Consider the following 22,672-nt stretch of genomic DNA (forward strand, 5'->3'; position numbering starts at 1 on the left):
AACAACAAACACACAAATTCCTCCTCAGCATTCAGCAACTCCACGAGAGACGCCATGTTTGTAAGCGTTGCTATGGTTGTTCCGACAAACTACTTCTTCTCTCAGCTACTTCCTGATGGTTTATAGGACGGTTACTCAGAGTCGCCCCCTTTCGTTTAAAAGAATATTACACCGGCGAGCGCGTCGAGTATAAACGCATCGTCCGTTTGTGGAGGTGCGCGCGCAGTCAGTGGAGGCTCGCGCTGCGGAGACGGGCGGAAGTATAAACAAGGCTTTAGCTCCATGAGGATGAAGTTGATGGTCCAGAAGCATCTGGAACTTTTCTTTTGCACTACACACGCTAATTATTAGGATTAAACACTCGGGAACTAATCTGGAGCGAGATGTTCACCAAGCACGTGTAAGTGTTACGATCACAAATTTGTATCCAACACAGCACTGTGTACTTGAGTATCTTCACTGCTGGTGTGAAGGGGTTAAGGAGGCAGGCGTGCTCAACAACAAAAAAAATCCCCTTAAACGTCACGGCGTTGCTCTATTCTGATTGGCTGACAGGCTGTACACAGACAGTCAGCTGAAACTCAACGCTGCTAACGCTAACGCTAAGTTCCTCTCTGTAACAGCCCCGGTGTAACACTGTAACATTCACATTTCAACGCGAAAGCAGTGTGGAATCGCAGGGCTCCAGTGTTTCCGTGGTAACTTTTGTAACTCGTCACTTCCGGAGACGCGTAACAATGTTCCTCCGCACTTTTGGCCGATAATGAAGAGGCTGAAGGCTGCAGTGTTCTGCCTGAGCGTCGTGCTGCTGTGTTACTGGTGAGTCCAACACTCATGTCTATTATTATACTGTAGACTTTTAATGTCTTTAGAGCTTTAGAGGAAACCATACAGAGGAACCTCCTCTCTCTGACACCTGCTAGCATAGCATGTGACCTAATGGTGCAGCTAGGAAGTCTGGAGATGGGTATTAATAATAATAATAATAATAATAATAATAATAATAATAATAAGTCTTCATGTTTATTAGCTACACCGGTGTGTTTCATTTAAATATCATCACTCAGGAATGGAGCTTTAGGCAGGATAGCTGTCTAATAAGTTGGCTAGAAGTCTTTCTACATTTGCCTGTTGATATATTACTCATTTTGGTAGTTATGTGTTTAGATAATGTTGATCATACACACACACACACACACACACACACACACACACTTTTGTGCTGTAAGAGACAGAGGCAGCTGAAATCATGATATGATTGAAATCATTAGCCCAAAGTGTAAAGGTGTCTATGTTGTTTGTGTGTGTGTATGTGTATGAGAGAAAGAGAGAGTTGTGCTCACAAGTTTGCATCCCCCTTGCAGAATCTTCTAAATCTTAATACTGTTAAGAAAATAAGAAGGATGATAAAAATCCCATGTTGTTGTTTATTTACTCCTGTCATGAATAATCTATTTCACGTAACCGATGTTTACATATAGTCCACAAGACAAGATAATAGCTGAATGTACACAAACGAACCTGTTCAAAAGTTCACACACGCTCAATTCTTAATCCCGTGTGTCGTCACCTGGATGATCAACGACATGATGTGTTTATGTGTTGTGAGAGTCGTTCGCGAGACCCTTGTTTGTCCTGAGCAGTTAAACTGCCCACCGTTCTTCAGAGAAATCCTCCAGGTCCTGCACATTCTTTACTTTTACAAGATCTGCATATTCGAGCCCTTTCTGACAGTGTTTATATGATGCTGCGAACCATCTTCTCACACTGAGGACGACTGAGGGACTCGTACACGACTATTACACAAGGTGCAAATATTCACTGATGTTCAATTAGGTAACACGATACATTAAGAGCCAGGGGGGTGTAAACTTTTGAACAGGATGATTTTTTTTTTTTTTTTTTTACTGTAACGATGGAGTTATAAAGCTCACAAAATGTGTGATGATGTCATATAGTTCTGGATATGTAACTGAGCTATACATGTATCTCTTGTGTGTTACTGACGGAGTATAAAGTCATCGTTTGACCCGCACGAGTTCTGCTGAAACCAAACCATTATCTAATCTAAACCTGTTCATTTATTGCTAGTCAGAAGGTCGTATTGTGTATTTTCTCTCTGCTGTATCGTACTCGCTTCTCCCTATGCACATTTCCCATGTTTTTACATGCCTTGTTTTAACCCCCGCATGCATCGAGTAGCACTCTGTTCCATCTCTTGTACAGTTATGTCACTCCTAATCGACCAGATTTCACGTAACTGACCTGCGAGAATTCATTTCTCTCAGATTACAGAGCGTACGTATTAATTTGAGCTGATATTACATGGTTTATGGCACAGCACAGGCCAACGTTACAAGGGTCAGTCATTAGCACACACGTGTTTGGGTGACGCTTCGTGTTACAACAACTTGGACTTACACGCCTGTCTTACGCAATAGCCTTAAAATAAATTGTGGAAAAGCAGGTGATTTTGGGAGGAATGTAGCTTCAGGATTTAGCAGTGTGTGTGTGTGTGTGTTGGGGAGAGTAATTTAGACTGCACTGTTGTGAGACACATCTCGAGTTCTGCTTGAGGCTGAACTGTCTTCACTGATTGATAGTGCTTGCTTGCCTTCACGTTGCATCATTGAAAGAGTCGTCCAGAATAAAGATACTGATTATGAGAAAGCTGTGCGTCGTGTTCAGAGCTCGTTGTATCTGATAGAGTTCTCCTCATTTGCAAATAGTATGGAAATAAGAAGCCCGAAAAATCTGCCGTGTCTTACAGTGTTGGTGTTCGCGATCGCATTTTTATGTTCTGCAACCGTCAATGAGTGAAGCCCTGTAAACTGATCAGAGTGCAGTAAGGGGTGGGTGAAACAGCCACAATTTTATATCAGGGTATTATCCACAGCTTGGAAATTAGTGTTTGTATATTTGTGCGTTTATTCGTTTATGTATTAGAGCTTATTCATTGATGTGGTTGTTAAGGGATTAGTATTTATTTAGGTTTGTTTGTTTATTTATTCATGCATGTAGTAGTGTATGTGTATGTTATAGTTATTCATTCATTAATGTATTAGTGTTTACTTATTTATATACAGTGGGGGGGAATAAATATTGGACGTGTCAACATATTTTTTCAGTAAATATATTTCCAATGAGGTTATCAGTATTAACTCAAGAAATCCGCAAACAAAGAATGGACAACTTTAAGGTCCATAAATAAAGTTGTGTGTAATAAAGAGGAATGACACGGGAAAAAAGTGTTGAACACGCTAAGAAAAAGCAGTTCTCCAAGGCAAGGAATCAGCTGAAATCTGTAAGTAATTACACCCCCTATCTGTGAAAATGAATATCAGCTGGGTTAGTAAATTGATGGTCTATAAAAAGGCTTTTCGTTACCAAGGTGTCACACAAGAAACATCTCATGATGGGTAAAAACAAAGAGCTCTCCCAAGACCTTTGGAACCTTATTGTTGTGAAACATGTTGATGGAATCAGATACAGACGTATTTCAAAACTTCTGAATCCTCCAGTAAGCACCATTGGGGCCATCTCTCAATTGGTTTCAGAGAAAATGAAATCAAGGTGTTAGAATGTCCCAGTCAATCACCTGACTCGAATCCAGTTGAACAAGACTTAAAGACAATATGTTTAGAAGAATGGGCCAAAACCACACCTGAATACTGCGGAACATTCATTTCTTCATACAGGAAGTGCCTTGAAGCTTCATTACAAACAAAGTCTTCTCCACTGAGTATTAAATACATTTCAGTTAGCGTGTTCAGTACTTTTTTCCCGTGTCATTCCACTTTATTACACATAACTTTATTTATAGACTTTAATGTTGTGAATTCTTTATATGTGCAGATTTCTTGAGTTAATACTGATATCTGGTGAAAATTTCATGTGAATAACCTCATTGGAAATATATTTACTGAAAAAAATGTTGACGTGTTCAATACTTATTTCCTCCACTGTATATAAATGTAGGGATCCGTGTTTATTAATTCATTTATGCATTAGAGTTTAGTTATTCATCTATACATTCATATTTTTATGTAATGATTTAGGGATTAGTGCTCATTCATTCATTCATGTCTCTTTTAGTGTTTATTAATTTCTGTTTATTTATTTAAGGACTACTGTTAATTTATTTGCGACTGAAAATGCTTCGCGTGCTGAAGTGCTGCGTAAGTGTGAGTGTTACAGTGATTCGTATTGATCATGTCTGCTGCTCTGAAGTGCCGAAGCAGTGTGTTTTCCTCATCCAGTCTGAAACAAGTAACATGTGACATGTGTGACAAGTGACATGTCTGTTACCCTTGTAGTTGTGCTCAAGCCGTGATGCTTTGAATGATACTGAAAAAATCTCTAGCTATTATTTTAGCGCTGTGCTGTAGCCAAAATAAACATGAGGTCCTGTTCACAGGCATCCTGTTCATCATGGCTACTGTTCAGAGCAGGATCAGCTCGACCTACAGGATCAGCCGCAGACCGAATCGGGCGTCCCCGATCAGCAGGACGAGTCCGCGGAGAACAGAGGAAATGACGAGGTACGCTCTTTTCCTAAAATAGTAGGTTTAATCATGTTCAGCTCTTAGGTTTACACGAGTTTATTTGAAAGTGTTACAAAGCTTCACACCAGAGTTACTTGCAACTCTCCTTCTGGTTTTAACATTAATCTGTGTCTGGGAAGGAAATATCTATTTCTATATTCCTGTACTGTAAAAATCATGATTTTATTTCCTCTTGGCTGGCTGATTGTACAGATTGGTATTTGGGGCATATGGGGGTAATTTTTCCATTTCCTTTTTTCAGGAGTGGCATGAAAAGAGTTAACATGGCGCGTGACTGACTTTTAAGCTCAGGTCGTGAGCTCATAAAACAGACTCATAGTCTAGTATGCACATTATTAGAGCAGAGCTAGATCTGGCATTTGATTCCCAGATAATTTAATGAAATCAGATATATATATATTTTTTTTTTTTACACCGTAAGGGCTTTCCACATAGGAGACTACAGTCTTTTGTCCCCCATTCACTTTCAATAACAGGGAGGTATGTAAGGCCACTCAGGTGCAGCAGCAGGTGGTGCAGCAAACAGGCAGGATCCCGAGAGACTTTCACTCGTGTCTTTGAGACAGAGTGCTTCTGAGTGCTTTGCTAGTAAACATGCTTTCTATAGAAGCAGACAAGTAGTATATAATACTGTTCATCATTCAAAGGTAATTATTAAATCACCTTTAATCATGTAACGCAGCTCTCTGACAACTGTACGATGGTATGATCCAAGAGGCGCAGCTTGTCTTTGCACATGTGGTGTAATATGTAAAACACTGAAATGTATTAATGCATGTTGACTGTGGAAATGTCTTCACTGAATACTTTGCATTCACGTGCTTTAACGTTTTATGACATAGTTGTTACATCATTAGTAAAGCGAATTAAAATAGTCACATTATACTTACTATACGCTTCTTAAACATGGTAAATGTAGAACTGGTCAGGTTAAAAAAGTGTTATATAAGTGCAATTATATAGTGCTTTTTTAACCTTAGGACTTCTACAAAGTGCCTTACACTGTGTCTCATTCACTCACACACACACACACACACACACACACACACACACACACACACACACACACACACCAATGGTAGCAGAGCTGTCATGCAAGGTGCTAGCTTGCCATCCGGAGCAACTTGGGGTTCAGTGTCTTACCCAGGACCACTTCGGCATGTGGAGTCACGTGGGCCGGGGATCGAACTGCCAAACGTACGATTTGTAAACAACCCGCTGTACCACCTGATCCACAACCGCCCCACGAACAAACATGCAGTTACAGCTTTACCTCTGACTGTTAGAAAGCACTGACACTGGAGACTCCTTCCTTAAATGTTAACTAAGCATCTGTCTTTACAGAAAACCTGACTTTAACAAATATACATGTTAGATGGAGCATCCACACTCTCTGTACAAATCTCTTGTGTTAATGCTGTGGTGTGGTTGTTAAACAGGATTTGCTTCAAGACCCTCCTGCCTCTGACACTGTAGAGCATCAAACACAGACCGACACGACAGACGAGCCACAGACTCAGGAAACCACACTGCAAGACAGTATCGATAAGGTACTCCCACCCTCGGTTTTACATTTACATACATTTTTAAATTTCTTCGCTCCAAACAGAAAGTCGCAATATTTTCTTCTGTAAACCACATCTAGTTTTCCTGTAACAACACGTTTCATGTGTATTTCATGTATAAATCTGATCTTCAGGATTTTCAGGTGGACGAGGCCCCAGCGGAGGTGGCGGTTGCCGAGTATGATCCAGAGTCTTCCATTACCCCCGAGGATGACGCTGGTCCTCAGAACACGCACGTCTCATCTCTTCCTTCTGCATCTGAAACGCAATCTGAGACTGTTCATGTCTCTGAGGGCCTGTCCTCCACTGCTACTGTCTCACCTGGACCAAGTGCATGCAGGTCAGAGGCTTGTAACAGCAGTGCTTAACTTTACCATGAAGTACCAAGAACATCTTTCTTGTCTGATTTTACATTTGAAGGACAAAGCTTTTGTTATCTGTTCTTTCACATGAGAAGGAGCTGACAATCAGTAGACTAAATTTCTCGAATGTAGAACGTTTATTGTAATATTCGGTGTCCGTTCATCTTCAGTAAGCGGTGTTTAATGGTCAGGGTCCAAGTGAATGCATACGCATTATGGCATTTGATAGACGCCCTTATCTGCTATGAACATTTATCTCATTTAATGGCCTAGCTCAAGGGCCCAGCAATGGCAGTTTGGTGGTACTGGGATTCGAACTCTCGATTGGTAGTCCAACGTCTTAACAACTGAGCTAGAACTGCCCTGTACACACACACACACACACACACACACACACACACACTCATACGGTCTGCGTGGAGTGTTGCATGTTCTCCCATCTCAATGTGGGTTTCCTCCAAGCTCTCCCAAAAACTGTTGGCTGGATTGGCTACACTTGGTGTGCAGGGGTGTAACCCGAGCTCGGAACCAAACCGGGGATCCTGGAGCCGTGAGGTGTGTTTGGTGACCTTTACTCAGCGTATTTCAGCAGATTCATTAAAATATCTCCTGAGATAAGAAACACTGGTCTTCTGGGTGCCCCAGGTTCTGAAGGAAGATATAATGAGGAACACTAACATTCAGACAATCAGGAGGAGGCTCTTCTACACGTTTGTCAGTTACAGTATACAGTATTGTCAGTCAATTCAGAATGCTCCGCCTCTTATACCAGCTTTCAGTTGTTTTATCCTAAGCACCGCATGCATTTGTTTTGGAGGCGTGTCCATTGAGAGAAGACTGAAGGGTGGGGGTGTATTATTTTTGTTTGTTTGTTTGTTTGTTTTGTTTTTTTGTGATTCAAAACAGATCACAGTTTTCCCTCACGTTCAGCGGTGTTTTCTTTCTCTTCAGTGCTGGTGATGACTCCTGCTCTTCCCCTCCCGTCAGTCCTGTCTCCCCTAGCGCTGCCTGTGATGCAGGAGAAAACCCTTCGTACGATGCAGATCTCAGGTGCGATACCGTACATCGAGCACAACTCATTACGCAGTTATTAAGTTCTCCATAAGCCGAAAACCCAAACATGTGCAGTGTTCTGAGCCAACACAATTAGACTTTGGGTTATGTAGGTTTATGCAGGTCTTGTGAAAGAGCAATGGGTTGCACCGTCTGTCTGTAATGGGTTTATTGGTGATTAAACCAAGTGGGCTTGTAAATTTTATTGCACAATATATCCTCACCATTTAATCCGCACAACCGGGCCTCATTAATCAATCTTTTAATAAAAGCCATGTGTAAATGTTTTCACAGGCCAAGACGAGCAAAAATATCCAGCCAGATTTACCAGATTTTCACAGATTTTTCTTCGTTCTTGCGTTAATATTTTGATAGACGCCAATCAGCTGTGAAATTCCTAGCTCATTCACGGCACAACTGATTTGCTTATAGTGACGCTCATAAAAGGCAAAGCTTAGAGAAAGCTGAAAATGAACAAGCAATGATTAAACAGTGAAAGAGCGCCTCCAAAGCGTTGTCTAAATCTTCCAGTAGTGCAGCGCATCCGTTACCACAGACACACACTCATTCTTCCTCCTTCTACAGGGTGCTGTTACTAACTGAATGGCTAATCACGTGTGTTGTATTTATAGATTTGTTATCAAATCGCTTTCTGTCAAGTCATTAATATGGTATGAATATATATTACGCATATATATCTCAGTCATAACCAGTTATAGGATTTGAAGGCAATCATTCGAGGTTCACATGGTGATTATTTGCATAAGCATCCTTATTTGCATAAGTTACACAAACTCAGGAACATAGGATGCGAATGCATTTTTGTTTTGTTTTTCAAACTAACCGGATTTTCATGAATGCCCCAGTTCTTGTGGAAATTCTCTCGTAAATGATTTACAAAGGAATTCATTCATGAATGAGGCCTATTGAAAGACATTTGAATAAGCAGCTCAAGCAAAATGCCGACCTAAGTGTCGTCATCGGAATCTTATCGTCTACCGCGCAGCACTATTTTGCGGAAAGAAAGTAGTTGAGATTTTAACAGGTACATTTAATTTGTTGGAAATATTTGTTTAACCAGGACCTTGTTTTCTTTTCTCTCCATGTGTTTTAATAGTCTTCCCTCGGTTTTGGAGAACAGCAGCACACCTGGAACAGGAAAGAGTACGAAGGCGAGTTTGAGCAGAGCGACTCAGGGAACCAATGCCTCCAGCATGCTGAAAGAACAGGTCAGGGTTATGAGGAACATGTGAAATTTTTTATAGATACGGGGGTTTATTCCAAAAATGCCTAAAGTTGCCTAAAACGCCTGTAAAAGCCACACTACAAGATCTTCCCAGCTTGCATTCTTGTAAACATTTGTGTCAAACTACCTCCATTATTCCTTTTAGAGGTAAAAGCACGATAATAATAAAAAAAAAGTTCATATTTTTCCAAGTGCATTTTTTGTTAAATAGCTGTAACTGCTGTTTAACACACTGATTTTGGTTTATAATGTCAGTCCTGTCGTTTTCAGTGCAGTGTAGATAAACAAGCCTTCTCTGTTGCACTGTTCACCAGAATGTTCCAGTATCAACAGAAGCAGATCCGTCTCTTCCCAGCAAAGACCCAGAAGACATTCCTACTTTTGACGAATGGAAGAAGATAATGATGGAAGTGGAGAATGAAAAAAGTAAGACGCAGTGAGCGTAACCGTCTTGTCATGGATTTGCTGCGTGTCACTGATAAGATTATCTGATCTATTTCTTAGAAATCCATCCTGTTGACGAGGTGTAGAGCTCATTACTAAGCATCACTGATGTCTTGTCTTTTACCTCGTCTCCACCAGGTCAAACCACTCACACTTCCTGTAACGGGGGATCTAGTGTTGTTAAGAAAGTGCAGAAAACCACAAACTACGCCTCCGTGGAATGTGGCGCTAAGATCCTGGCTTCTAATCCTGAAGCAAAGGTACCCAAACCAGCTTAGGGTATTTGCATGAGTGTTGTTTTGCACTGAATGGCAATGACTTCAAATAAAATAACTTCAAGGTTCCGGTGCCTGCGCTGTATTCGATCCATTTCCACCCTCATGATGCATGAGCTAAATGTTGAACCATTTCAAGCTTTTAAACCTGGTTCTCAGCACAAATTAGTTTAGATCCAACACCAAAATATTAGAAAAATGAGCAAAATTTGTGCCACAACCATGAATCAAGAAGAAAACAAGAAATAAACATGTTTTATTCCTCTTATACCACAGCAGCTGGCAACAGTTACGATTTTGAATTGACTAATGAATGCACCTTGTACGTTTTATCCATTTAACGTTACGTTTAATGTTGTGAAACAAAGGAACAAAGTTCGTTCCTGTTATCACGTACGTTATAGCAGTCGTACCCTCCCTTCACCAGCCTCTGTTTTTCTTTTGTACTGCTAAACAGCTTCACCTCTGACCATTACCTAATGCTGACACCGGTGACTCATCAATGAAGTCGTCCTGTTAGCGAATCTATTCAAATAAACGCGTGATTTCCCTTTCAGCTGGCACTACTTTCCACGTTGCTTTTAGAGAAAATGAATCCCGATCATAATCAGGCATTTAGCAGCATAAAAATGTCAGTTGCTCATCATTCATTATGCACTCTGTTGCCAACTGATGTGGTATAAGAGGAATAAAACACTTGAGCATATGAAAATAATCACCCCTGGGCAGCCATATTAAATCAGCCTCATCACACTGCGCAGTTGATGATTAAAGTGGAAGCCAAAGGAACATCTGCTGGTTCGCTAAACCAGTACCGGCTCCATATTGGTGTAAAGTGAGCAGTTAAAGTTTTGATGGATATATATATGGCGGACGTTACTAAACAGCACAGGCATGAAGTTTCCGCACAGGAATCTCTTATCTCAGCAATGCATTTTGGAAATTCTGGGGCGAGAATGATACTTATTGCCATGTTTGTTCCTTTTATTAGAGCACTTCTGCCATCCTGATGGAGAATGTAGATGTTTACATGCTGAACCCCTGCAGCAATAAGATATGGTAAGCCAAGTCCAACGTTCACTGTATGAGCTGCTTGTGAAGGATGCTGTGTATAAATATAAGGACCATGCTCATCCGTTTATTACGGGTGGAAGTCCCCAAGACGCTGATCTAGAAACAAAATCAGCAGACATGGCAATAAAGTTTATAATACAGGTTAAAGACAAGCACTCGGCATACTTCAACTTATCCCTCACTCTGATATTTCTTCTCGTTTTCTTTTTCTCCTCCTCACCTCTAAATCACACCTCTCTAACTCAATCTCACCCAACAATCATATCCACCTTTTTCTTCAAGTTCACCCATTCTGTTCCTCTGTGTGCACCTCCAGGTTTGTCATTGAGTTGTGTCAGCCCATTCAGGTGAAGCAGCTGGACATTGCCAATTTCGAGCTCTTCTCCTCGACCCCCAAAGACTTTCTAGTCTCAATCAGTGACAGGTCAGAACATGAGAACATTTGGTTTGGTTTGTTAGATGTTTGTGACATGCTGAGATTGTTTTTGCTTAAGTTCTCGCTAGACTCTGTCATGCCTCTGACCTTCGGGGTACGAGGTCGTATGTGTGTGTGTATGTACAGTATCTCACAAAAGTGAGTACACCCTTCACATTTTTGTATTTGATTATATCTTTTCATGTGACGACACTGAAGAAATGACACTTTGCTACGATGTAAAGTAGTGAGTGTACAGCTTGTGTAACAGTGTAAATTTGCTGTCCCCTCAAAATAACTCAACACACAGACATTAATGTCTAAACCGCTGGCAACAAAAGTGACTACACCCCTAAGTGAAAATGTCCAAATTGGGCCCAAAGTGTCAAGATTTTGTGTGGCCACCGTTATTTTCCAGCACTGCCTTAACCCTCTTGGGCATGGAGTTCACCAGAGCTTCACAGGTTGCCACTGGAGTCCTCTTCCACTTCTCCATGACGACATCACGGAGCTGATGGATGTTAGAGACCTTGTGCTCCTCCACCTTCCGTTTGAGGATGCCCCACAAATGCTCAATAGGGTTTAGTCCATCACCTTCACCCTCAGCTTCTTTAGCAAGGCAGTGGTCGTCTTGGAGGTGTGTTTGGGGTCGTTATCATGCTGGAATACTGCCCTGCGGCCCAGTCTCCGAAGGGAGGGGATCATGCTCTGCTTCAGTATGTCACAGTACATGTTGGCATTCATGGTTCCCTCAATGAACTTTAGCTCCCCAGTGCCGGCAGCACTCATGCAGCCCCAGACCATGACACTCCCACCTCCATGCTTGACTGTAGGCAAACACACTTGTCTTTGTACTCCTCACCTGGTTGCCCCACACACGCTTAACACCATCTGAACCAAATAAGTTTATCTTGGTCTCATCAGACCACAGGACATGGTTCCAGTAATCCATGTCCTTAGTCTGCTTGTCTTCAGCAAACTGTTTACGGGCTTTCTTATGCATCATCTTTAGAAGAGGCTTCCTGCTGGGACGACAGCCATGCAGACCAATTTGATGCAGTGTGTGGCGTATGGTCTGAGCACTGACAGGCTGACCCCCCACCCCTTCAACCTCTGCAGCAATGCTGGCAGCACTCATATATCTATTTCCCAAACACAACCTCTGGATATGACGCTGAGCACGTGCACTCAACTTCTTTGGTTGACCATGGCGAGGCCTGTTCTTTACATTGTAGCAAAGTGTCATTTCTTCAGTGATGTCACATGAAAAGATATAATCAAATATTTACAAAAACGTGAAGGGTGTACTCACTTTGTGAGATACTGTGTATATATATATATATATATATATATATATATATATATATATATATATATATATATATATATATATATAATCAACCATGCATGCAGTTTGTATAAGTGGAAAAAAAAATGTGATGCAAAATACTACAAATATCATTCATATTAATAACCCTGCTTTCAACATTTGTGGGGTGATGTGGGCGCTTTCCTTTTAAATGCTAAGTATATTTTCCCACTATTCATCATTATACCACAGCGTCATTGCATGTTGGATTCTGATTGGTTAGAAGGCGTTGATTAATTTTCTATAGCAGCAGCTTTGACAATAGTGCAGGTTTATATTAATGCACTCGTTCTAAAACATTATAGTGTCTATAGTAAAAGCGCTCGCATAGCATGTTTTCCAGATAAATGGAAGTTTTTCATAAGATGACGTTTTATGGAAGGAGTCTCCAGTTTTCTGACACGGAAAAGTCTTCAGGATAGAGGAGGTTACACTGGGGAGTTTCTTGTTAATGAGACAAATTGTGAGGTGTTTTTTTTTTTTGTCTTATTAATTTCGAGAGAGAGAGAGAGAGAAAGGCAAGACTGGTGAGGAAATGCCTCATAACAAAATTTCAGCATCAAATATGAGCATTTTCTATGGTAGTAAGTCTGGACTTTAGTAGAATTGATAAAACCCTGTAGATAAGTAGGGGGGGACGACGACACTCCTCACTGACTTCCGAGCATAAACTGTGATGTCTGAAGTGTTTCAGTGTCACTTAACAACAGTAAGAAACTGGACTTGCAGCCTACTGAGGATAATGCTGATAGGATTGGTAAATGGTGCTGGTGATTTCTCAGCGAAAAGAGAAAATATATATGCATTGAAGCTAAATGTAAGGCTGTGTTTCAGATAGCCAGTGTACAGCATGTCACCCAGATGTTTTTATGCCTAACTGTATTATTACGTTTGTTTAGGAATCCACACCTTTCCCCTTTCGATTAATACTGATCATTCATACCATTCATCCATTACACGTTTAACAAGACTAATGTTTTCCTTGTTCATTTAAGTATGCAGTTCTGTATGCATTGCTGTTTAATTAAGGTTCGCCTCAAATGTATTGTGGAAATGGGTGCAAGGGAACATTTCTGGTTTGTCCACAGATATCCAACCAACAAATGGGCCAAGCTCGGGACCTTCCATGCCCGGGATGAGCGCACGGTCCAGAGTTTTCCACTGGACGAGCATTTGTATGCTAAATACGTCAAGGTATGTGAGGAAGGTCCACTTGTGCCAAATCCAATGTGCTATCCGGTCAAATCCCACGACTTCCAGGAAAACCATTACGCACAAGTTCATAACGCTCAGCTGTGTGCTTGATTTGTATCCTGTACCAGTCCTGTCAGTCTGGATAAAAATAGCTATGAAAATGAATGAATGAATCGTGAATAAATTTTAGGCAGTGCTTGTCTGAAGGTTAGTACAGAGATGTTTTTGTGAAGGGCTTTAAGGACTGGTTCTGCTTGGTGTGTTTTTTGCCGCTGCTTCTCACCATCGCGTTCTTTCCTTCTGTTTTTCTTTAGTTTTTTTTCTGTTTGCCTTTTGTTTTTATTGATTTAATGTTTTTCATGTCTTGATCTCTCAAGCCTTCATAATATATTTTTTTTATATATAAAAAAAAAGTCTCAATCTGTAGAACCAGTTCGGATTTATCATGCATTGTGAGCAAACTATCTTCTCACCTGTTTTGTCTTGTCTTTTTTTCCTGTAATTCTGTCTTTTCTCTTCTGCGTCAGATGTTCACCAAGTACATTAAGGTTAGCTCCCTCTTTTTCTCGGATGTGCTTGAATGACTGGGTGAAGAAATGAATGGTGCTCGGTACTACAGTGGAACCTCAGTGGATTATTGATTGCACCGCGCCTTCAGATTAGAGCACGTCTAGAAGTTTCTAGCAGAGGATTGTGTGCAGATATCATTTTCCAGATGAGGTTCTTATCCTGTGCAGCTCCGTGCTGTGTGGTGTGGGTCAACTAATCTTGAAAAGTCCAACTTGTATGCTATCGAGACAACCTACGTGTATATTAATTAAACGATGACCCCTTTTATGATCGTATATGTAAATCGCATCAATAAGGGGCGCACAACACATGTCCAGGAAAATGTCTAAATCTACTTCAGTACACAAACTCAATAGTACCATCTGATGGCTTTGCTTCAGAGCCAGAGTAGAAAACTTGTCTGGATGTGTGAGCAGGGAGGGCTTGTGTGTAAACATAACCCAGCTAATTTCTTCATGTTCTAGGCAAGGTTAAAGTGTGTGCTCTTTTCAGTTAACTGCAACTAACAACCCTGAATGCTACACTTGTTCTCCCTTACTTTGTGCTATGAGATTCACATATAAAGATGTCTGCTTACATTTATGTACTAAGTGGTAAATAGTATTTGATTTTCTTTTTTCCTCTACTCCACTGTCTTTTATTGATCATCCGAGTCCGGTGAACAGCTTTCTAACAGTCTTGTTGCAATCCACATTCAGCGCAGTTCCTGAGAGAAATGGAATATTCCTCATTATTTCCCATAATACAACATTTTAACCAATTAATCTCTGTACCAGCTATACCAGTATTGTCCTTATTTAATAATATGAATAAGAAAGGTGTATTTTCCTTCAAAATACTATAATACTCCTGTTTGTTGTTACATTTTCATCTGACTGTAGGTGGAGCTGTTGTCACACTTTGGGTCTGAGCACTTCTGTCCTCTCAGCCTACTCAGGTAAAACAAAAATATATCTTTTTTTATATAATATATAAAATTTATATAATTTTCTCCAAAATTGTATATATATATATATATATATATATATATATATATATATATATATATATATATATATATATATATATATATATACATACCTAGAAGCACTGAAGTCCTTACTTATCACTGTTTTGTGTGTTCAGGGTTTTTGGCACAAGTATGATGGAGGAGTACGAGCTGAATTCTGAGCCCTCTGAGAGACTCAACTTCCAGGACGAGGACGATGGTGAGAACCGGCTTTTGAAATACTCAGGAGACCATTTCTGTCTACATCTTATCTTTCCACTAGTGTTTTATAGTCCTGTGAATGTAATTCTTCTCTTAAACTTGTAGATTATCCTCCTGGATATGTTCCATCAGGTGACAAAGCTTCAAAGAATCTGATCGGGTCTGCCAAGGGTGAGTTCCAACGTAGTATTTCATTCATTCATTCATTCATTCATTCATTTCTCTTCAGTAAGCACTTTCTCCTGGTCAGGCTTGTGGGGAACACTGGGCACGCCTGAATGGGACGGCATCCATTGTAGTACACATACACATTCACACCTAGGGGCAATTTTATGGTAGCAATGACCCACCTACCAGCATATTTTTGGGAAAAAACCACTACATGGGGAAAACGTGAAAATCCACACAGACAGTAACCCAAGTTCAGGATTGAACAGGAGACCCTGGAGCTGAGAGGCAGCAAATATACCAGTTTTTTTTCTGTGCTATGGGTTTTAGCAGAAACCCTAATATATTATGTCTAATCTAATCTATGATGAGGTTAATCAACTCGAGTTATGGTAGGGTTTACCCACAAAAGTATGTTTAGTATGAATCACTGCAGGCATATTGACATGATTGCTACAGCTAATAAGCACTGAATTGTCATGGTTTGTTTTTTTGGGGTTTTTTTTTTTTTTTTTTACAGATGCTATTCTCAACATGGTGAACAACATTGCTGCTAATGTGTTGGGTGGAAATCCAGAAGATGGTAATTCTACACACACACACAATCCTGCAGCTACACATGTTTGAACAATGATGTACACTGGGGGTATCCGATTTTATCTGCAGAGGGCTCGTGTGGCTGCAAACAATATTATAAGCACAGGTACAATGAAATTAAGATTTCTCCATTTGTTTTGGAAGGGGGGGCTAGGTAGCAGACAAAATAATATCTACTGTCAAGCATTTCTTCATGTAAGGTGAGAATATGTTTACCCAAAGAGTAAAGTAAGAGCTGTACATGTTAGTACTTCGAAGACCAAGCTCCATTAGTGGAATCAAGTGTGGCTCCAGCTTGGTTGGGGAAAAAAACCCTGCAAGCACACCAGCCCTTTGCAGATAATATTTAACACTATAAATGTACAGGTTGGACAATGAACAAACACTTTTAGAAGGAATTTGGTAGTTAGTCGGCTTAATTATTCCATTGTGTTCAACAGGCAATTATTCTTCCCTGCATTTAAATGCGACTGAGACATCAGGAACTCCAGTTCAGACAGCCTCCCCAACCTCATCCAAGATTACGTGAGTACCTGAGAAGATTTGTTTAAAACATTTTACAATTCCCAGTCAATTCCAGTTAGCAGTAAAAATACTGGACACAAATGAAACAGATTTTATAGTCAGTAGTACTACCCAAAGTTGCAGTGCTTATTGGATTCGTTGGTAATGAGAACAAAAGTCCGGGTAGCGTTAGCAGTATGCAAGAGACGGTCTCATTCCTTTCAGTTTTTGCCAGCTTTCATTTGTTGTTGAGTGACAACAATTTTCCTTCTATTATGTAATTCAGGATGGAGAGTTTGGAATCGGACCAGCAGGAACTGAAAAAACTCACAGAGACCCCCTCAATGACGCAAGGTAGAGACGCAGGTCCGACGGCTCCTTTACCCACTGCCTCACTCTCAGAGACTGCAACACCGTCAGCTCCAGAGTCCGTCGGGACCACAACAAAGAAAGAAGATCAGATCGTTACTTTGCTGCCTGAGGATGAGGTGGATGAGCCAGACAAGTCCTCCAGCTCTATAACACAGGACACAGAGAAGGAGCGGGTGAAGGCTCCACAGGAGCAGCAGTACTCAGGAGTGAAGGAGAGTTGGGAGCACACTCCTGACTCCAGTTCTTGTGTTGTGTCGCTTAAAGAGTACCTCCTGCAGAGCTGCATTCCCCTTCAGAAGAAGACAAAAAAGAAATCTCAAGAATCACATTCTCAACCGAACACTTTCCACAAAACGGAAACCTCAGTCCCAGTCATGATCTCATCATCACTGATGCAAGTGCTCCACACCCAGACTGTGGAGACAACCTTTCCAGTGGAAGCTTCTGCTGTGGTTGTTCCATCTCTTACTGAGAGTGAACATGTGCTTGAATCTGGATCTGTGGATCTTGCACCAAGTCTTACTTCAGCTCTGGTGACACTTACATGCTCTGACACTCTTTCCTCTACAGCCACTCATGTTGTGGATTTTTTGGACCCTTCGGCTGTTGAGAGTTCTGATTTGAAGCTTAATGAGAAGAGCAGAGATAAACCAGTGGAGGACAAACGCACTTCCATTCTCACCAGTAACCTGGATCTGACATTCACTCCAGTTTTAACCACTAAAAGTGATGAGATGGATCAAGTCCAGTTGTCTGTATCTGCAGTAGAGAAATCTACCACTGAAAAGAACACCTTGACTCCTAGTTTGATGACCAGCACCATGGATCAGGCGACATTTACCCCTCTATCAACTTCCACAGATCAGTCCTTTGTCCAACCAACCGTAAGCAAAAGTGTAACTCCTTCTGTATCAATAACAGCTGCCCCTCTAACAGAACCCTTAGAGGTGGTATCAGTTGTAGCAGAACCTAAAAGTGAAGATCTGCTCGACGAAGCTTCCCTTGGAGGCCACAATGTCAACACACAATCCGAAACCTCTACTAATGGCCAATCGGTGCAACCATCGTCCTCTGACTACTACGCCGAAATCCCCAGCTCCACCGATGCACCGATCCATGGGTCCAGCCAGAAGGAGTCAGTCTTCATGAGGCTAAATAACCGGATCAAAGCCCTGGAGGTGAACATGTCACTCAGTGGCCGTTACCTGGAACAGCTCAGTCAGAGGTGATTACTGCTCCTACTGACATTCTTACCGTGATTTCAATAACAAACCTTATTAACATCATTTATTATTGGATATTTTCTACCTAGGCCCAAGCTCTCGCCATGACATACTCATGAGCTGAGCAAGGAAATTCGATATATGGATGGCTCCTTCAGTTTTGCTTTGAATCCTACTTGCTTGTTTGTTCTGGCTCATACTTTTGTTTTTTCATAGATATCGAAAGCAGATGGAGGAGATGCAGAAGGCTTTCAATAAAACCATCATTAAACTCCAGAACACGTCAAGGATGGCTGAAGAACAGGTCAGCAAAATTAATAACTTCATCTCGCTGATCTTTTCCTCTGTAATGTATTGAGTGGTGGTGGGTTATGGAATGGGATGTACGGAATAAAACACTAGGGTGTGTGTTTTTGTTATAGGAAAATGATTAATGATGGGGTGGTATGATGTGGCCCAACAAAAAGCTGGAGTTTACCATGGAGTTCCTATCCAAAGTTGATTATTTTCCAATGACCGCACAATATTCCTTATTATTTATACCACAGCAGTCAGTTGTTTCAGCACCAAAATGTCGCTGGACTGAAACCAAGCCCTGATGTATTTTAAGATCACTGTTGAGACTGATATGGAATGAATATTGCACTCTGAATCCGTGGTCCTAGGAAGGAACAACAATTCATCAATTGCAACAATGACTAATTACTGCCTTCGAGAACCTGCATAATTACTTTGCAGCCAAAAACCAATAAAACCTTTCATCTTGTACATAATTAGTTGTGTTATTTGTGCTGTATAATACTGAAAGGTAGTAAAAGGCCAGCCACTATTTCCCTGCTATTTATTAGAAAACTGAGCCATCTTATTTACGTAATGGTTTGGCTCTTAAGCCATGAAAAACATGGACCGGTCCTTAAAAAGGTTCAAGGTTGCATCCTGAATCTGCAACCTAGTTTTCATCAGACAATTTCTGGTCCTGAGTTGTGTTAAAGTTTCAGTAGACTTTACTGGGATGCCAGAACAGCATGTTATTAATCTGATCTTTTCTTTTCTGCCTGTAGGATCAGAAACAGACCGAGTCTATACAGGTGCTGCAGAGGCAGCTGGAGAACGTGACTCAGCTCGTCCTTAACCTGTCACTGCAAGTGAGCCAGCTACAGAGAGAGGTATCGACCCACTGCCCTGACCAAAACCACTGTATATGTGCATGTGTTTGAACAGTATAGGCTACATGTTATGTTGATCAGTAAACTAATGCTGCTGTGTTGTGCAGGTCTCTGACAGGCACAGCTACCTGCTGCTGTGTGTGGTCCTCGGCTTGCTCATCTGCATCGTCATCTGTGTTAATTACTGTCGCATGTCGGCTGAGAATCTCTCGACAGAACCTGACACATACGTACCAAACTCCTACAGCTACTGCTGCCCTGACAGGTGAGCCTCGGTACTCACACAGATTTACTCATTTCATTTTAGATGCGTTTTATTTGTGCTGGCTTTGATTTAGTCTAATCCAGACAATCCTGATGATTTTCAGAGATTCCCCTGATGAGGACGTGAACCCAAAGCGGAGAGCATCTTATCCATTTGCACAGTCATCCCTGCAAATCGCAACCACTGAAGGTAGAACTGCGATACACTTTCAAGCAAGATTTTACATTACATTTACATTTATTCATTTAGCAGACGCTTTTATCCACAGCGACTTACAAATGAGAAAATACAAGCAAAGCGATAGCAAAGATTGCATTATCAATGCCGGGAGGGTTTTGCTGTGATTCTACAGTAAACAGGGGGTGCCCATGAGCGACAGATTTCATGTCCTGGTTTTTTTTATTGTAGTTGATCAGTGGACAAGTAAAGCCGCTTTTCCACCGAAATTACCTGGAACAATCAATACCAGGAGCTTTTTTTTTTCAAGGGACCATTTGGTTCCTCCAGACCTTTGTTGTCTGAATTTCCATGATGGTCTAAAGTACCGTGAAGATTATGCTACAGTCAAACTGATTACTGGCACAATGTAAAAAAAAAAAAAACACGTAGCAGTTTGCAGCAACCGAAGTGGTGGTTTGGGGAAGTGGTAGCTCAGTGGTTAGTACGTTGGACTTCTGATCAAAAGGTCATGAGAGTGAATCCCAGCACTGCCAAGCTGCCACTGCTGGGCCCTTGAGCAAGGCCCTTAACGCTCAACTGCTCAGTTGTATAAAGAAAATGAGATCATTGTAAGTCGCTCTGGAGAAGGGCGTTTGCCAAATGCCAGAAATGGTTTAGTGGTTATGATGCTTGGTTTGTGAAAAATCTGATTTTGCTCCCTGACACTCATGGGCACATGGACCACGTTGTCATTTATTTCCTGGACCTGATCATGCAGCCTCAGGGGACTTGATTATTTATTTATTGAAATTGGTCGTTCCTTCATTACACGTTCTTGTCGGTAACCTTTCACGTCTTTTACAGGTCCAAGTGAAGCATATAATGTAGAAACTCGGAGGAATTCAACCGGGAGTAAAAGGGTATTCAGGCTTTTTTAATTTATTTTTAATCATTAATTAGTACTCAAATAGAACAAACCTCATACATACATCAGGGTAATTATTTATGTCCTGTTGAAAGTTCTGTGAACCATTTTGATTGGATACAACAATTTTTCAAATGAACGACTGCTCTGTCTCTCCTTCCAGAAAAAGCGTTGTAAAATGAAATCTGGCAGAAAGCCAGAGACGATAACTCCCACGCTACTCTCCACCCTTTCAGTCCCCAATGGAGGATTGCGGTGTAATGACCACCGTCCTCACAATCTGGACTTAAAGCTGCCTCCTCGTAGCCTCGTCCCTCCTCCCTTCTCCTTCAGAGACTCCTCGTCAGAGGGAAGCTCCGAAGACTCCTCCCAGTCAGACGAGCCTTCATTCTGCGGTATCGCCTCCTGCAGCCGCCTCTGTGATCCTCTGCCTGCTGCAAAGAGCTGCTCCAAAAAGAGGAACTGCTTGAAAAAGAGGAGCACCGTACTCAAGCAGCTTCTTCAGCCTGTGCAGTGTAACGGCCCGCCGGTCGCGGCTAAGTTCACCCTGCGTGGCTTGATCACAGGCTCCACAGAGCTGAACACGAACAGGCCAGGAGTCCCATTGCTTCCTAAAAAGAACAGTTATAACTGACAATGCTAACGATGCTGATCTCTATAGCCACTGCTGATTGGTAGCTACTAGGTAAGCTACACTGTTAGCTTTAACTCCTGTGGTAATGTGGTTATTCTGTGGATGTAGGAAATATGCCCACAAGGTTTTGGACATTGGGACAATCATCGATCATCATCTGCCTAGCAGACTGGAATCAGTCAAAGTCAAAATCACGACTAAAACATGATTTAAAATGTCCGAATACGCTGCTGTTTTTAGAAGGGAGAATCATTTGCACAGTTTTTAAATTGGTAAGGCTTGCTTATGCTTTACATTGTTTTTTAGACTTTGAGTTAAAAATTTTGTGTGACTCGGTCAAATGCAGATTATTTGTTAATTGCAAAATGTTGCTATTTTTATAAAAATGAATCAGAAACTATGTTTTTCACTCTGAGTCATTGCTTATTATTCTAGTTGTTATTGTTAGACTGGGCTATATTAAACTGGAACACAGGAAAAATCAGACTTCCCATTGCTGCGCACACCTATCATTGCTCTTAAATCAGTTTTTAACACCAACTACAGTGTAGTATTTAAAGGAGATCTATTATGACCCTTTTTACAAGATGTAATATAAGTCTCAGGTTTCCCCAGAATGTGTCTGTGAAGTTTCAGCTCAAAATACAAAAATACCCCACGGGTTTTATTATACCATGCTGAAAATGCCCCTTTTTGGGTGGAAGCAAAAAAACACTGTTTTCATGTGTGTCTCTTTAAATGCAAATGAGCTGCTGCTCCCCGTCCCCTTTCCAGAAAAGGGCTGTGCCATTACAGCTCGTACTTCGGATACTACGGCAACAACAAATCAGGAGAACCCATATGACTGAGTCGGATTCTGATGAAGGAGAGACTCCGGCAGAAGAAATAACTGTACACTTACAATGCTTATGAAGCTGAGACATTCTTCTCATCACTGTAGCTGCTCCAGAGCAGAGAACATGGCAGACTGTGTGCAGCCCACTCAGGGGAGGAGCTATGCTAATGGGGCAGAGTCCATCACCTGTCGTGGGCGGGGTCTGTTCCAATGTGACATCACATTCGAGAGAAATGAAAACGGCTCATTTTGAGACAATGTTTATGATTTATGGGGAATATATATATATATATATATATATATATATATATATATATATATATATATATATATATATATATATATACACTGCCGACACACATTTATGTTCAAAAGCCATGTAGAATTTTACATAATAGGTCCCCTTTAAATTATATCAAACTTTAATAGGATACTCAAACTATCTGCCATGAATTTTCATGAATGTCATTACATACCACTGA

At 41.1% G+C, this 22,672-nt stretch overlaps 1 protein-coding gene across 2 annotated transcripts; it reads left to right on the plus strand.

The window, feature by feature from the left end:
* Positions 1-273: 273 nt before the first annotated feature.
* On the plus strand, positions 274-21,757 carry LOC128610456 (SUN domain-containing ossification factor). 2 transcript variants are annotated; one of them, XM_053629790.1, is made up of 25 exons: positions 288-400; positions 624-819; positions 4,418-4,541; positions 6,005-6,115; positions 6,265-6,470; positions 7,444-7,542; positions 8,663-8,774; positions 9,106-9,217; positions 9,374-9,495; positions 10,502-10,569; positions 10,901-11,008; positions 13,457-13,562; positions 14,090-14,110; positions 15,014-15,069; positions 15,258-15,340; positions 15,448-15,513; positions 16,031-16,093; positions 16,548-16,632; positions 16,898-18,208; positions 18,423-18,510; positions 19,268-19,372; positions 19,480-19,637; positions 19,741-19,826; positions 20,661-20,716; positions 20,885-21,757. In XM_053629790.1, the coding sequence occupies exons 2-25, from the start codon at positions 764-766 to the stop codon at positions 21,353-21,355; spliced, it is 3,873 nt and encodes a 1,290-aa protein (XP_053485765.1). In that variant the 5' UTR covers positions 288-400; positions 624-763; the 3' UTR covers positions 21,356-21,757. The 2 variants fall into 2 exon arrangements, with proteins under 2 accessions (XP_053485766.1, XP_053485765.1); XM_053629791.1 differs by lacking the exon at positions 14,090-14,110 and having other exon boundaries at positions 274-819.
* Positions 21,758-22,672: the final 915 nt, after the last annotated feature.

Source organism: Ictalurus furcatus, chromosome 7, assembly GCF_023375685.1.
Source record: "Ictalurus furcatus strain D&B chromosome 7, Billie_1.0, whole genome shotgun sequence".
In the NCBI taxonomy this organism is placed as follows: Eukaryota; Metazoa; Chordata; class Actinopteri; order Siluriformes; family Ictaluridae; genus Ictalurus; species Ictalurus furcatus.

Bases quoted from the DNA above. Each gene is read 5' to 3' on its own strand.
- LOC128610456 (XM_053629790.1), top strand. From the start codon at position 764: ATGAAGAGGCTGAAGGCTGCAGTGTTCTGCCTGAGCGTCGTGCTGCTG. The intron at 9,496-10,501 runs GTACCCAAACCA...TCCTTTTATTAG, and splicing joins CTTCTAATCCTGAAGCAAAG to AGCACTTCTGCCATCCTGAT. The intron at 18,209-18,422 runs GTGATTACTGCT...GTTTTTTCATAG, and splicing joins CTGGAACAGCTCAGTCAGAG to ATATCGAAAGCAGATGGAGG.